Here is a 13,138-nt window from a genome sequence, read left to right as displayed (position 1 = left end):
AGAGCATGCAACTCTTGATCTCAGGGTTTTAAGTTCGATTCCCACGTTGGGTGTAGAGATTACCTAAAAATAAAATCTTAAAAATAAGTCACAAAAAGGTATAATAAATTTTTATCAAAGTATGAATATGAAATATATACACACACCAATGTTAAATTAACTCTGGGAAGAAGAAGATATAAAATATAAAGGGAAGATGAATCTTCCAACAATTATGTATCTTTTTATATATGAAATATACATGACAAAATGTTCCTGTTAAATCCAGGTAGTGGTATTCAAGTGTTTGTAATAGAATATTCTGTGCTTTTCTGAGTTATTGAAATATTTCAAAATTTACCACTTTAAAAGTCACTTTTCATAAATAACATTAATTTTTTTAATGTTTATTTTTGAGAGAGAGAGACAGAGACAGAGAGCAAGTGGGGGAGGGGCAGAGAGCGAGAGACAAAGAATCCAAAGCAGGCTCCAAACTCTGAGCTGTCAGCACAGAGCCCAACGCAGGGCTCCAACTCACAAACCATGAGATCATGACCTGAGCCTGAAACCGGACACTTAACAAACTGAGCCACTCAGGCGCCCCAACATTAATGTATTTTTAAAGGTGACACATTAGTCCTTCCGTGAGGTGCGTTCTGCATTTCATAAGGGACAGCTGACAAACTCTTACAGCTCTTAATATGATGTCTGGTAACAATCCTCAAAAAGGCGTAACTTTATAAATCATTTGAACTTCGGGTAAAAGAAATATAAACATCTTTTCTTCATTTAAGAAAGTACTTACCATAAATTTAGTGAGGTAACTCAACCTTCAATATATAAAATTCAATTATATTTCTATATACCATTCTATATACAAAATGAAAATTTTTAAATGATATTGATCAATGACATCAGCAAAAATAGCAAAGTAACAAACTCCATATTCTGCTACTCCAAAAAAAGAAAAAAAAATGGACAAAAATTGTCAGAAGAAAAATTTTCCAAAATGAAAGTTAATCAGACTTGCAGTAACCGAGAGAATATTTTAAGCTGATTCTCAGAACGGTGAACTCTGTGGCATATTTCAACTTACTTCAGTCCCATCTCCTGGCAATTCCACTTCTAGGCATATATCCCAAAGATGCAAAAACAACGACTCCAACAGATAAACATATATGAATGTTCATACGAGCATAAGAGCATTTTATATATACAATGGATAATTATTCAACCATAAAAAGAAAAGTTCTTTGTTCTGACACATACTACAACATGAACATTGAAAACGTTATGCTAAGTGAATTAAGCCAGACAGAAAAGGGCAAATGTCTTATGACAGTTATCAGGACATGCCAATCAAAACCATAATGAGATACCATTTTACACCCACAAGGATCACTACTACCGAAATGACACACAATAACAAAGACTGGTGAGGGTACAGAGAAGTTGGGACACTCCTACATTGTTGGAAGGAATGTAAATTGGTGCAGCTGCTGTAGGAAACAATTTTTCAGTTTCACTCCTAAGTATGTACACCAAAAATGAAAACACATGTTCACATAAAACTTGTACGCAAATATTTATAGTAGCATTAGTCATAATAGCTCAAAAGTGCAAACAACCCAATAATCCATCAGGTGATGAACAGAACATGGTACACTGTGAATTATTAACTAGCCATTAAAAGGAATTAAGTACCATCACATGCTACAACACGGACAAACCTTGAAAACATCATGGTAAGTAAAGAAGACACAAAAAAACCACATATTATATCATTTCATTTACATAAAGTCCAGAATTGGCAAATCCATAGCTACAGAAAGTCAGTTAGTGGTTGGGTTGCTAAAGGATGGAGATAAAAGGGAAATGGGATGAATTGCTAATAGGCACAAGGTATTTGGGGAGTGGGGAGAAGGAAATGTTCAGGAATTAAAGAGTGATGATTTGACATACAACACAGTGAATATACTTAAAACTACTGAATTATACACCTCAAAATGGTGAAGCTTATATGACAAATTAGATAAATAAACATAAGTATCACAAAATATCAAATACTAAAGTAAAGAAAGACGTATAATCACTCACTAGTGAAAACTGCAAAACATAGGAAAAACTCAAGATTTACGATGGGGATATTCAGGAATTGGAAGCACCAATATTTGCAAAGATGGCCATTCTCTTCAAACTAATCTACAGATTCAGTGCAATCCCCAAAATATCCCATTAAGTTTTTTCCTGGAAATTGATAAACTGAATCTGAAAGTCACATGGAAATGCAAAAGACTAACAATAACCCAAGTAATACTGAAGAACAATAAACTTGGAAGACTTACACTACCAGATATTAGGACATATTATGAAATTACACTAATTTAGGCTATATGGTAAAGGTGTGAAAATACAGAAACTGACCAATGGAAAGGAACCAAGTCCAGGAATAGTTCCACATAAATACTGTCACCTGATTTAGGACAAAGGCAGCCTAGCAGTGGAGAGTGGAAGGGAAAGTCTTTCAGAAAGTGATACCGGATCAACTGCACACCCTTATGGGGAATATAAATGGACCTTGATCCCTATCTTACACCATATAAAAAATGAAGTCCAGATGAATCACAATCTGAATGTGGAAGCTAAAAAAGTAAAATTTAACAAGAAAAAGAGAAGACAGTATCTCCATTACTTTAAAGGGAGCAAAGAGTCTCCAAATATAAATGTTATCCAAGAGTTATTTTTATTGTTCTTGCAAATTTTCTGTGTTTATTTGCAAATAAAAAGGTAAAAATAGACACCCCAAAAAAAGGTGGCAAAAAACTTCAATCAGCACTACACAAAAGATGATGTGCAAATTGCCAGTAAACATACGATGCATTGCACATTTTATTAGCGCATCAAGAAAAGGCAAGTTAAAACCACAATGAAATATATTACCACAGACTTAACAGAATGGTTAAAATTAAGAAGAAAATACCAAGTGAGGTGAGGATGTGGGAGTGTACCTCAGTATATTTATCTTGAAAACATTTGACAGTAAAAAAAATATACAAAATCTATGAGCCAACAATTCTATTTCTGAATATATAACAGTATCACCAAAAGCAATGTACTGGAATATCCACAGCAGCAGTTTCAAAATAGTCCAAAATTGGAAGACATCCCAACAGCCATGTACTGTTCTGTACAGCAGAACAGTAAAACAAAAGAATCTATATAGTAATGATAATGATTACAACTGCAACCAACACTATGATTGCATCTCACAAACACATTAAGCAGAAAGAAGCTGGAGACAAAACAGCATGTTGTATGATTCCATTTATATTAGGTACAAAAACAGAGAAATTTAATCTGTCCCGCCAAAAGTCAGAATACAAATTACCCATGTGGTGGGCAACTTGCTACTGAGTGAATATGATCATAAAAGGCGCTTTTGAGGTGCTAGTAATTTCTACTTCTTGATCTGGATGCCTATGAACATGTATGATGCATGCACACGTCTGGTACTTTATGTCATATTTCAATATAAATTTAAATACACTTCTATTTATGCACACATACTTGTATTTACTCACCACCATGTGCACGCTTTCCCTACCTTCAAATGTATACAACTCCAAAGAACAGCGATCAGGAATACCCAAAAATGACTGTTTCCCTGTGAGTCACCCTGTATTAGTCAATAGGCCAGGATCAAGCACATAGAGCTTTTGGCTTCTGACTGCATCCCATAAGTATGAGTTAAGTAGATTTAAAGAGAATAGTGAGGAAGATACTCACTGTTCTGCAGAAAACAACCAAAAATTTAAAACTAAGAGCAATACTTTAGGAATATTAAGTGTTAAAATTGCTTGTTAAAGTAAAAGCAATTCTAAAAGGGGAGTCTGGCTTTTACTTAAATTTCCTTGCCATTATTACATGTCCCCCTGCAATTATCATTAAAAAATTCAATTTATGAGGTAAATAGCCATCCCTCATTCACCACCAAATTCCTCCCTACCTCACAGCCCTAAGAAGGTTATACTGAAGTCCACAAGTCCTAGCTTCACTAGGGAGCGTGGGCTAACTATTCAATAGGGAAGGAAAAAGCCGTTCCCAAGTTATGGTGAAAATACTAATGTATCTGATTATTATATAGTTCCTAAGGATAAACTCTTTTAATATAAGGAGATTTAATATCTTTTAACGTAAGGATTTTTAGTAATTTTTATCCATTTTATAAGTTCACTATGTGTTGTTGAAATATCAAAAATAAAACCCACATGTCTACCCATAAATGATTATCAAGAATTAAGCATGGTAATGTTTATACCATCTCACCTCAACTTCATCAGAGGCAGGATTAGCAGAGTATGATAGAGCACTGCCAGACTTGAACAAAGAATAATCTACAATTTCTTCCCTCTCCCTCATCTCCAAATACTCTATTCAGAGACAATGACATCCCAGTTCATATATATTGTGAATGGCCAGAACTCATAGTCCCTATTCTGTACTTCATAGCACATCCTGGAGATTTCAGGGAAAGAAACCCAATGACATTAGAAAGTGTAAGTACAAACTGTTCCAAAATATGGTCCTTACCGCCTCTCTTGGAAAATCCTCTGTTCCGTGTTTGATTATCTTCACAGTCATTACTAGATTCTTGAATAAAAATTTAACATGTGAGTAGTATCTAAATAATTAACTTTAAAGGTGAAATATCTAAATAGCACTGTCACAGGACAAATTAGTGAAAAAATATTTTCTTAAAGTAAAATAACATTTTAATTCTTGAAACAATTTTAGCAACAAATATAAAGACATTATTCAGTTAACTCCCTATACAAATCATTTAATATATCTAAATGTTAAATGTTAAGCATACAATTGAGAACTCACTTTTTACCAAGTGCCACACACAAGCCAAAAAATAGGAATTTCAAAATGTTAGTATGACTAAAAATGGTTTCAGAAACATCTAAACTATTAAGTAGTCAAGTGGTTCTGAAATGTCGGCCATAGGCCACTAGAAATACATGGCTATTTTTTTTTATAATGCTATCAATATTTCTGTAATTTGCCTTTCTTAATAAACCTCAGACATTAGAGGCTTTTTTTAATGCTAACTTTTCCCTAATCATCCTAATGAAAGAATTTGCAGATATCCCATCTTTTCTGTTTTTAGTGACATTATCAAATAACATTACCACAGTTTTTAAATAGAGAATAACTACACTGAAGGCTAAGAATGAGCTAGAAAGTGGTTAAAAGGAAATTCCTAGAACCCACCCCCAGAGATGTTTATTTTGAAAGAATAGGTGAGAGCAACAAATGATTAATTTTTCAAAATTTAAAAATATGTTACTAATATGACCTTTAGTAATAACTTTACAAAACTCTTTCTAGAAAACTCCAACAAAGCCACATTTGGGAAATAAAGAAATGGCTTATACATGTCATGAAATGTTTAAAATCTGAGAAGTTTAAGTCACAGTAATGTCATCAAGTGGCTAAACAGCTTAGAAGCTATCAGTTAAGTTCCTTGCAAAAATGCTAATTTAACAATTAGTATTGTTCTATAAGAAATAACCCAGAGCTCTTGTTGCAGGCTCCTACTTGAAATGAAGTCAACAACTACCAAACATTCCTTAAGAACAATCTAACAACCAGACAACTTTCTAGAAAGCAGGATTTAATACTACAAGGGAACTTAACAAGAAGGAAAAAATTGGGGAAAGGTTAGCACACCCTGGAATAATGATGACAGCTAACACTTATTGCCTTATATGAAAAAAAAAAAAACAACCTATGAATTAATTTGAGAAGTGAGAAGGAGAAAGAAGTCTCACATTATTTTTGTCCAATTATTCCCCTAAAATAAATCTATATTTTGACCACACTGGGAATTAAAATAGGCTAATGGCATTAGGAGAAGTTGGGTGAAGGGCACAATTATATTAGCAGAGGGGTGAAGGAAACACTCTAACTTGTTAACTCTAACTTTCTAACTTGTTGTAAGTCTCAGACTATTTCAAAATAACAAGTTATTTTAAAAAATCACTGTATGGGAATGCAAGCTGGTACAGCCACTCTGGAAAACAGTATGGAGGTTCCTCAAAAAACTAAAAATAGAACTACCCTATGACCCAGCAATTGCACTACTAGGTATTTATCCAAGGGATACAGGTGTGCTGTTTTTAAGGGACACATGCACCCCAAGGTTTATAGCAGCACTACCAACAATAGCCAAAGTATGGAAAGAGCCCAAATGTCCATTGATGGATGAACGGATAAAGAAGATGTGGTATGTATGGTATGTGTGTGTGTGTGTGTGTGTGTGTGTGTATATATGTATGTATATATGGTATGTGTGTGTGTGTATATATATGTACATGTATACATATATACATATACATACACATACATACATATGTGTGTGCATGTATACATATATATACATATACATACATATATACATATATGTGTGTATATATGTGTACATGTATACATATACATATATATATACACACACACATACATACCATACATACATACATACAAGGGAGTACTACTCAGCAATCAAAAAGAATGAAATCTTGCCATTTGCAACTACATGGATGTAACTGGAGGGTATTATGCTAAGTGAAATTAGTCAGAGAAAGATAAATATATGACTTCGCTCATATGAGGACTTTAAGAGACAAAACAGAAGAACATAAGGGAAGGGAAACAAAAGTAATATAAAAACAGGGAGAGGGACAAAACATAAGAGACTCATAAATATGGAGAACAGAGGTTTACTGGAGGGGGTGTGGGGGGGGGGATGGGCTAAATGGGTAAGGGGCATTAAGGAATCTACTCCTGAAATCACTGCTGCAGTATACACTAACTTGGATGTAAATTTTAAAAAATAAAGTTAAAAAATAAAATCACTGTAGAGTTAGAAGATAAAGCCAAGGATAAAAAAGAGAGATTATCCCAACATCAGCTATGACCACAATATATTATTAATTACATAAAAATCACTAAAACTGGGGCGCCTGGGTGGCGCAGTCGGTTAAGCGTCCGACTTCAGCCAGGTCACGATCTCGCGGTCCGTGAGTTCGAGCCCCGCGTCAGGCTCTGGGCTGATGGCTCGGAGCCTGGAGCCTGTTTCCGATTCTGTGTCTCCCTCTCTCTCTGCCCCTCCCCCGTTCATGCTCTGTCTCTCTCTGTCCCAAAAATAAAAAATAAACGTTGAAAAAAAAAAAAAATCACTAAAACTGTATAAAATATGTAACTTAAATAAAATATAAAGACACTTTAAACATATAAACATAAATAACACATAATACATTGATTATATAAAACATATCAAATATATATTATTAGTATGCAAAAATGTCACATATATTATAGCATTTTATATAAATAATATCACAAAATTATTAAAAATTAATAGTAATAACAGAATTCAGTATAGTTTAGCACTGTTCTAAATGAATAATATGTACTAACTTTTTAAATCTTCACAAAAACCTTATGAAATGGGTATTATCATCTTTTATCAATAGATAAAAGCTATACCAGCTAGAGGAAACAAGACTGCAGGGCAAATAACAACCACAAAAGATGCTATTCATTTGCATGCAGAGTAATAGCTTCTATTATGATATTAAAATCTGTTCCTGGGCTTGCCAACAACAACTGTAAGAACAAAAGAATTCAATCCATATATATGTGGGGTTTTTTTGGGTTTTTTTTTTTTGTTTTTTTTAAGGGGACATAAGCTTGAGAACAGAAGAAAGAAGATGAAAGAGAAGAAAGCAGACCATTTTAGAGGAAACAAGTTCTCTCAGGTGCCAGGAGAAACTGGACTTTGTGCTCAAAAGCACAAATTGGTTAGGTGAACATGATCTTGAAATATTAACTGATTTAAAAATGGGAGATTAGGTAGAACAAAAATGGAAAAGAATAAAAACTGTTTTTTTTCTTCTGTCAAATATTACTTCTATGTTATGTACATTTTCATTTGAATAAGATATGAAAAAATGCAGAGACAATTAGGCAGGATGAGACTGACGACAGTTTAGGGAAACAGTCTTATTAGAGATATTAAAACCCCATCTAACTCCAAACAGGTTTTAAGGTGATCATTCTAGGCTTGGTATTGATTTTGAGAATCACTGTTAAGAGTATAAAAAGATTAGGTCTCAAATAAATCATGAAGATGGATGGCATTTACTGTTTACCATGAATGTGTGTGGTATTAAACTTCATATTTTCACACACATTTTCATTAAGTTTGCCTAACAACCTTTTAATATGATGGCCTCCACTCTGCAGAATAGCAAATTGTGGCTCTGACAAATTAAGCAACTTGCTCTGTCATTTAACTAGGTCACAAAGCAGGGCCAGGAAACAAAGTTGCAAATCCAAAATGTATTATGTCATTATGTTTCCATAGATAAGTGATTACCAAACAAAATGACATCAGGATCACCAGGCAGGCTTTTTAAATACAGGTTCCAAGGCCTCATCCAAATCTACTTAATCAGTAGAAAGCACTATTAATTTTTATAATCTTCTGATAACACTACTCTACTCTCATCATTCTCTTTACTCCTCCAAACCAGTGTGTCAGTACTTTTGATAGAAATGCCTTGATAGCAGCAGTCATCTACATACTCATGAATCTTTTTCCACTGTCAAGAATTATGTAAGTCTGAATAGGGATCTGCATGTCCCAAACTCTATGTGTATATGGACATGGAGTTTTGATTCTTAACTTGTACTTTCTATTATCCCCTTTTTCTTAAGGTAGCAAACCATTCAGAAGTTGTACCTCATAGACTAAGTCAAATGGCAATAGGGCAAACTAGGATGCCTGAATTCTTGGTCAGTGCTCTGGTTATAATTGCTGTATGAAAGTGGGTTTGAATAAATTAGAACTGAAAACCACTGTGACACTTAATCCTAGTTTTCCCTTTAGCATGTACTCTGAACATTCAATTTTAAAAGCCACTACAAAAAACATTAAACTTACGTCTCCAGAAACCAGAGCTATCACCTTCTTCAAACTTGTTATTTGAAAAACCTATACAAAATAGAAAATTAAACTTGCAAATTTCTGAAAACAATTACCTGTATCTCTGTGGTAAACAAACCAAAAGACAAAGGGCAAAAAACAGCAAAACAAGTGCTACTTGTTATGATGCCCCTTTAATACAGGATAAACTACACAGAAGTATAAATATAAATACTGAATAAAAACTCACACGGGTTGGGGGGCACCTGGATGGCTCAGTTGGTTAGGCAACCGACTTTGGCTCAGGTCATGATCTCACAGTTTGTGAGTTGGAGCCCCACATCAGTCTCTGCGCTGACAGCCCAGAGCCTGGAGCCTACTTCAGATTCTGTCTCCCCCTCTCTCTACCCCTCCCCTGCTCATGCTCTGTGTCTCTCTGTCTCTCAATAATAAATAAATGTTAAAAAAAAAATTTTTTTTTTAAACTCACATGGGTTGGGTAACAATTTCTGCCTTGTGTCAATTAACTAAGGTAAAATGTCAGCCAACGTTATAGCATCTCAGATGTCATATATTCTTCTATATTATATGGTCAAACTAGGGCTATATATCAACATAACACACTACATACTTTCTATTCAAAATATCAAATGTTTTAAAACCTTCAATCTCTTCATTTGCCAGAGGACAATATTACTCAATTATAATCCAATAATCAGTAATTTTTCCCATCTCAGTAATAAGGAAATTCTTCTAACATTTTTTATTTTCAGCAAGTTTTTTTACATCTTTCATTTAACTCTACTTTCAGATTTCTCATATAATAAAAACCTGTACGTAGATTTACGTGTCTCTGGAACATACAGATATGTCTCTAAAATTAATTTTAAAAGGATCTATCAGTAATATTTCATAAAATTTTTAAATGTTGAATCTTACTATAATTATCTTTAGTGCAAAGACATTCATGGAATAATATACCTTAAAATTAAATGTCAATATAAGATGCCTGTCAATCAGTATTTAAGCAAAATTATAAAATATGCTTATATTAAATGATGGCTTCTGCAATACAGAGACTAATCACTTTGACAGGTATTAAATTTATATGCAGAATGTATATATAAAGTCACTTAATATCTCACGTACAAAATAATCTACATCCCTTTTAACATAGAAATCTAATACACAATTATGATATAAAAGTAAGTACCCTATAGCTTCAATGTGTAATTAGATGAAAAGAGTTTTTCCTTGAAAAGATAATTTCCAAATAAAGATAATCTATACAGAAATAGCATATTCCATAAAACCTAAGTTTTCAGTTATTTAGTTCATGGCAGTATTTGCAATCTTTTAAGTTGGTTCAGAAAGGATTATAATCTATCTACTACCCTCCACAACTGACCTTTCCCAACATTCAACCCTCTTCAACTGTCTGGTTTCCAAAATGCTTGGTAAAGTCGTCCATCTTCACATTATCAGTCTTGATCTTAAGTTATGCTCCAGTTCTGATATACAGTTTTTAGTTTTTAAGAAAAAAAAAATGTAACTTCAAAGCTACTACTGGTTCTTTGCTCAACTCAAATTTACCTTTTGAAGTATATAAGATGGATCTCTTGCTGGGGGCCATAGGGGAAGAGTCTTGAGTACAGGAAAAAAAAAAACTAGGGCTCACTCAAACTGTGATTATAAGATTATCGTCAGCAGTTTACCTCTGTTTCCAAAACTCTTTCCAACTCCAAAGCCACCCACTGTGGATGTATTCTCCCTTTTACTAGACTCGCCAGCATCTGAAAATTCAGACAGAGTTAAAACTCTTTAAAACATATAACTAACTGTGCCATCAAAGACTAGAAATTAAAGGACTCCTTGAGATTGCTTAAAAATAAAATCTTTTAAAAAAAAAAAAAGGAGGAAACCTTGCTGGGTCTCTTGACCTCAGAGTTGTAAACTCAAGTCCCATGTTGCATGTAAAAATTACTTAAAAATAAAATCTTCAGGGGGTGCCTTGATTGTGCAGTTGGTTGAATGTCCCACTCTTGATCTTGGCTCAGGTCATGATCTCATGGTTTGTGGATTTAAGCCCTGTGTGGGGCTTTGCGCTGATGGTGCCAAGCCTAATTGGGATTCTGTATCCCCTTTTCTCTGCCCCTCCCCTTCTTATGCTCTTTCTCTCTCTCTCAAAAAAATAAAAAAAAATAAAAAAAAAAAAAAAACCTTAGGTAAATTATTTAATTTTATTTTAAATAATTTTTATTTTTATTTTTTTAATGTTTACTTATTTTGAGAGAGACACAGAATGCCAGCAGGGGAGGGGGCAGAGAGGGAGGGAGACACAGAATCTGAAGCAGGCTCCAGGCTCTGAGCTGTCAGCACAGAGCCCAACGTGGGGCTCAAACTCCCAAACCGTGAGACCATGACCTGAGCCAAAGTTGGATGCTTAACCAACTGAACTATCCAGGTGTCCCTATTTTAAATGAATCTTTAGGGTAAAGGTACCTCCAAGGATAGGGAGAAACAAGTATAAGAACTTATAAAGATATAATATGCTTCAACTTTTTATAAAAAATTCATGTTATAATATTAAGGTAAAACCATAAATATACTACTGGTGAAATACAGCTTTCTATTAGTTGTTATTTCATGAATGACTTTTCCTGACTTTAATGAGGAAATTCAACTGTGATTTTCTGTATATTGAAAACCTCACCCTGTATAGAGCCAGCTACTTAAACTTATGCCCCTGTATGAAGGTTTACATGCTACTGAACATGTTATATTCTTGTCCGAATTTTTTAATTATTTATTACTTATTATTCTGTTAACATTTAAACTTCTCAATCTTTCCACTTTTAAAATTCAAATTAGGAAGGAACTAGGCAATAAAGAAATAAAAGCTGTGACTGCCACTCCCCTTATCACCTCTCCACTCTTCCAGCGTCTTTACTCATATTATCTTTGAACTTTATCTCCTACCACATAACACTGAGCTCTCAACATTTTAATTCACACCAAACAATGTCCCATGTTCCGCACTGTGAACTTCTAATACTTTGTACCTTCCTGTATACTTCAGCAAGGCATTCCCTGCTTTCATATTTTCCTACCAAAATTCTTCAGCATGGCATTCCCTGTTTTCCTATTTTTTCCTATCAAATTCCTTTCACACTTCAAAACCCCAGTTCAAAGGCAACCTCATCTGAAGAAGTCTTCTTTCAGACCTCCCGTCATCATCAATCCTTTCTCCACATTCCCACAGCACACTACAACTTTATTTCTTTCCATGTGTTTCTCTATCACTACATTAATCTTTCTGAGGGCAGAGGTGCTAAGGCAAGAAGCATGGTTATTTAGAACAAAACACTAGAACAAAAGACATCTGAAACAACATAAACTGCCACTTCACACTATCACTAGAAAAATTAAAGTGTTATCTTATGGTCTTCATAAATTGTGTCTTACCTATCTGTGTAATATCTTAATACAACTAAGTTAAAGGACCTGCAAAACTTCTAAAGCCACGTGCAAAACTGCGTAAGAGCAATTATCCATATTTTCATCAGATTCTAAAGATGTGTGTGATTCAAGAAGTTAAAGCTATTTATGTTATACTTTATAGAACATAAAAAGGGGATCAATGCTGTATTATAAGCAATTAAGAGACAATTTCAAAAACAAATTACTAGCTATGCAAGTTCTGAGAAAAAAATATCACAGAGGTTGAAACTAAAATAACGGGTTAACAATAACGAAAAGGAGTTATATTAATGGGTCTATGAATTCCCAAGATTGTATGTGGTACAATGGTAACTTTTTTAAGTATTAACATTCAACCAAGAATTTTGATAAGTTTGTTTTTCAACCTAACCCATATGAAATTAACAACGTGTAGTAAAAACTGTCTAAGTGGTGTTTTTCTCATTTAAAAAGCTTTTATTCAGAGATACCAGCTTCCAGTTATGGAATGAGTAAGTCACACAGATGAAAAGTACAGCATAGGGAATATAATCAATGATACTGTTAATAGTGTTGTATGGTAACAGATGGTAGCTACATTTGTGGTGAGCATAGCACAACCCACACAGGTGATGAATTACTTCATTGTACACCTGAAACTAATTCAATATTTTAGGTCAACTATACTTCAATTAAAAAAAAAGA

At 33.9% G+C, this 13,138-nt stretch overlaps 1 protein-coding gene across 1 annotated transcript in view; it reads right to left on the bottom strand.

The window, feature by feature from the left end:
- DDX4 (DEAD-box helicase 4) overlaps nt 1–13,138 on the bottom strand; it is an 88,061-nt gene that overhangs the window by 41,351 nt on the left and 33,572 nt on the right. The window contains 3 exon segments of the mRNA XM_030301791.1: nt 4,570–4,629; nt 8,993–9,043; nt 10,690–10,767. Of these exon segments, the coding sequence (XP_030157651.1) occupies nt 4,570–4,629; nt 8,993–9,043; nt 10,690–10,767 (189 nt within the window).

Source organism: Lynx canadensis, chromosome A1 (assembly GCF_007474595.2).
Source record: "Lynx canadensis isolate LIC74 chromosome A1, mLynCan4.pri.v2, whole genome shotgun sequence".
Lineage (NCBI taxonomy): Eukaryota > Metazoa > Chordata > Mammalia > Carnivora > Felidae > Lynx > Lynx canadensis.
Note: the sequence above shows the minus strand (reverse complement) of the source record. Positions and strands in the feature narration are given on the sequence as shown.